Here is a 3,226-nt window from a genome sequence, read left to right on the forward strand (position 1 = left end):
ACATATATATATATACACACACACATATATATATACACACATACATACATAGACATATATATATATACATATACACACATTATATGTATATATACACACATTATATATATACATACATACATATTTATATACATACATATATGTATACATACATATATATACATACATAAATATATATACTATGTGTGTATATATACATATAGACGCACATATATATATCCCCGCCTTCTGCCCGATTGTAGCTGAGATAGGCGCCAGCGCCCCCCGCGACCCCGAAAGGGAATAAGCGGTAGAAAATGGATGGATGGATGGTTGGATATATATATACACACACACTCACACATATACATACACACACAGAAATATATATATATTTATACACATAGACACACATATATATTATATAAATATATATATATACATACATACATATAGTTAGGGTTAAATAATACTCACCTGCAGTATGTATTATGCACATCTGATTGATTTGCTTATTTAAATACAGGTGATGACCTCTTTTGAGTACAACACAAAGGGGCAGAAATTGTAACGGGCTTTGTTCGACTTGATGATGGTAATGTTACACTCGATAGATTACGCAATTGTTGATCGCTTCAAAAGAGTCGAACAATGCAGATTACCATGTTGATGCTCGACAGTGACGGCCAGTGCAGTACGGCGAACAGGAAAACAACATAGTTTCCGCGGTGCTACCCCACATTGCGTTCCAGTTTTCGCTCAGCCGGCTGACCGTGCTAACCTTTCCTTGTTCCGCAGCGAGGAGACGGAGTGACAGCTACCATTGCGTTTGAAGTTAGCCGCGACTAGCATGCCGTACTCACCGCTCGGATCTGTGTGGCAAAACAACTGCACCGCCGGGAGGTCTGAGCATGCGCCCTGTGGTGCAGCGAGGACAGTGGGAGGAAAAAGAAGGGCTTTCTTGTACTTGTACGGACAAATGCAGTCAGACCCCTGAGGTGTGCTCCGTGAGGCCGAGCAGGAGACTCTCCACTCGGGCTGCAGTGCTCTGTTGTTTTGCTCTCCCCACTGCCAGCTGTTCGTGGAAAACATTCATGGAGGCGGAGTCTGTCCCTGTCTGCCAAGAGGAGGCGGGGCCGTCTGTCGTCACAAGACACGTGACACCTGTAGTCGCTGTCTGTACGGCAACTAAAATGCAAGAGGCTTTTTTTTTCCTTAAATAAACCTTTATTAATACATTTCAACATTTACAAACAATTAACAATAATAATCAAAGTAAGTACAAAAACAGGACAAAACCGTACAAAAACGGTACAAAAAAGCACCAGGGGGTTGTAAATTCAAAGTACCGTATTTCCTTAAATTGCCGCCGGGGCGCTAATCAATTTAAAACCTCCTCTCACTCCTGTGTTTACCAAAGGCATGCGGTAAAAGTAAGCATGCACTAATTATTTCAAAACCTCTTCTCACTCCGGCACTTACCAAAGGTATGCAGTAAAAAATTGAGTGTGATGTAAGCTTGGACCTTAAAGGCCTACTGAAATGCGATTTTCTTATTCAAACGGGGATATCAGGTCCATTCTATGTGTCATACTTGATCATTTCGCGATATTGCCATATTTTTGCTGAAAGGATTTAGTAAAGAACATCCACGATAAAGTTTGCAACTTTCGGTGCTAAGAGAAAAGCCCTGCCTCTACCGGAAGTCGCAGACGATGACGTCACACGTTTGATGGCTCCTCACCTATTCACATTGTTTTTAATGGGAGCCTCCAACAAAAAGGGCTATTCGGACCGAGAAAACGACAATTTCCCCATTAATTTGAGCGAGGATGAAAGATTTGTGTCTGAGGATATTGATAGCGACGGACTAGAAAAAAAGTTTTTAAAAAAAGTTTAAAAAAAAAAAGTTTAAAAAAAAAAAGTTTAAAAAAAAAACGCAATTGCATTGGGAATGATTCCGATGTTTTTAGACACATTTACTAGGATAATTCTGGGAAATCCCTTATCTTTCTATTGTGTTGCTAGTGTTTTAGTGAGTTTAGTATTACCTGATAGTCGGAAGGGTGTTTCCACGGGTGTGTTGACGCGCAGTGTCTCAGGGGAGTTGAATGGATCCCATATTCCAATATGTGACTCATTATTATCTGAATTAAATGCTTTCTCTTATTGTAACTGGATCTGCGTATGTTCTGTAAACTGTACCTGTGTACTGATATTTTATTTTATTGTTTTGAGATTTCTCTTTTTCTTTTCCTTTTTCTTTTCTTTTATTCGTAATTGCATTTGTGTATGTTTTGTAACTGGATCCGTGAAATATTATTTTACTTTGAACTTTTGAAAAGGACCCCAGGAAGACTGGCCTTGCGTTTGTGCGTCGGCTAATGGGGATCCTTAATAAACAATAAACAATAAACACACAATGATTTTGTCTTGGTAGACTATGCGGTAGTGATGATAACAATAATAATAGCTACAGACAATATAATAGTATTAACAATAAGAACCGTTTGCTATTTAAATGGCAATACTTGTTCATCTTGTTTCACGAGATGATTTAATTTATTTGGAATTCTACCACTTATCAATGGTACTTTCCAGAGGTGTGGACTCGAGTCACATGACTTGGACTCGAGTCAGACTTCAGTCATGAATTTGATTACTTTAGACTCGACTTGAGAAAATGTAAAAAGACTTGCAACTCGACTTAGACGTTAACATCAATGACTTGTGACTTGACTTAGACTTGAGCCTTTTGACTTGACATGACTTGCTACTTTCCCCAAAACCCAACGATTAAAAAGTTATTCAGGAGCGCTCCGTATTTTCCATTGTGTACACGTGTTTGTCAACATGTGTGCGATGACAGCCTGTGCGCTACCTGTCAGTACAACAGCCAATCAAATTACAGCCAATCAAATTACAATCACGTTGTTTTCGTCACGCAGCATTCACCCAATCAAATTGCAGGAAAACCAACGAAGAAGAGCTTTCAAACAACAGAAGGATAAGTGAAGAAAATTATGCCATAAAGTGTTTCGTTCGGGTATTAAAACTACGACTTGGTCAACAAAACAGGAATTGCCGTATGCAAAACATGCGGTTGGAAGATTACAGACGGGGACGCATCAACTTACAACTTCGTTCGACATTTGAAGTTGCACAAAGAAGGTTACGTTATGAATGTAAGCTAACGTTAATTGGCTGAGTAACGTGACTTGTATTTGCTGTGTAGTTAAATCAGTGA

General features: G+C 39.1%; 1 protein-coding gene across 1 annotated transcript in view; it reads right to left on the reverse strand.

The window, feature by feature from the left end:
- The window catches only part of nt5c2b (5'-nucleotidase, cytosolic IIb), a 32,461-nt gene extending 31,389 nt beyond the window's left edge, over positions 1–1,072 (reverse strand). The window contains exon 1 of the mRNA XM_061880951.1: positions 843–1,072. Coding sequence (XP_061736935.1) covers positions 843–892 — 50 coding nt within the window. The 5' untranslated portion in view covers positions 893–1,072. The remainder of the gene's footprint in view (positions 1–842) is intronic.
- Between the last annotated feature and the right edge of the window lie 2,154 nt (positions 1,073–3,226).

This window comes from Nerophis ophidion, linkage group LG20 (assembly GCF_033978795.1).
Source record: "Nerophis ophidion isolate RoL-2023_Sa linkage group LG20, RoL_Noph_v1.0, whole genome shotgun sequence".
NCBI classification, from domain to species: Eukaryota; Metazoa; Chordata; class Actinopteri; order Syngnathiformes; family Syngnathidae; genus Nerophis; species Nerophis ophidion.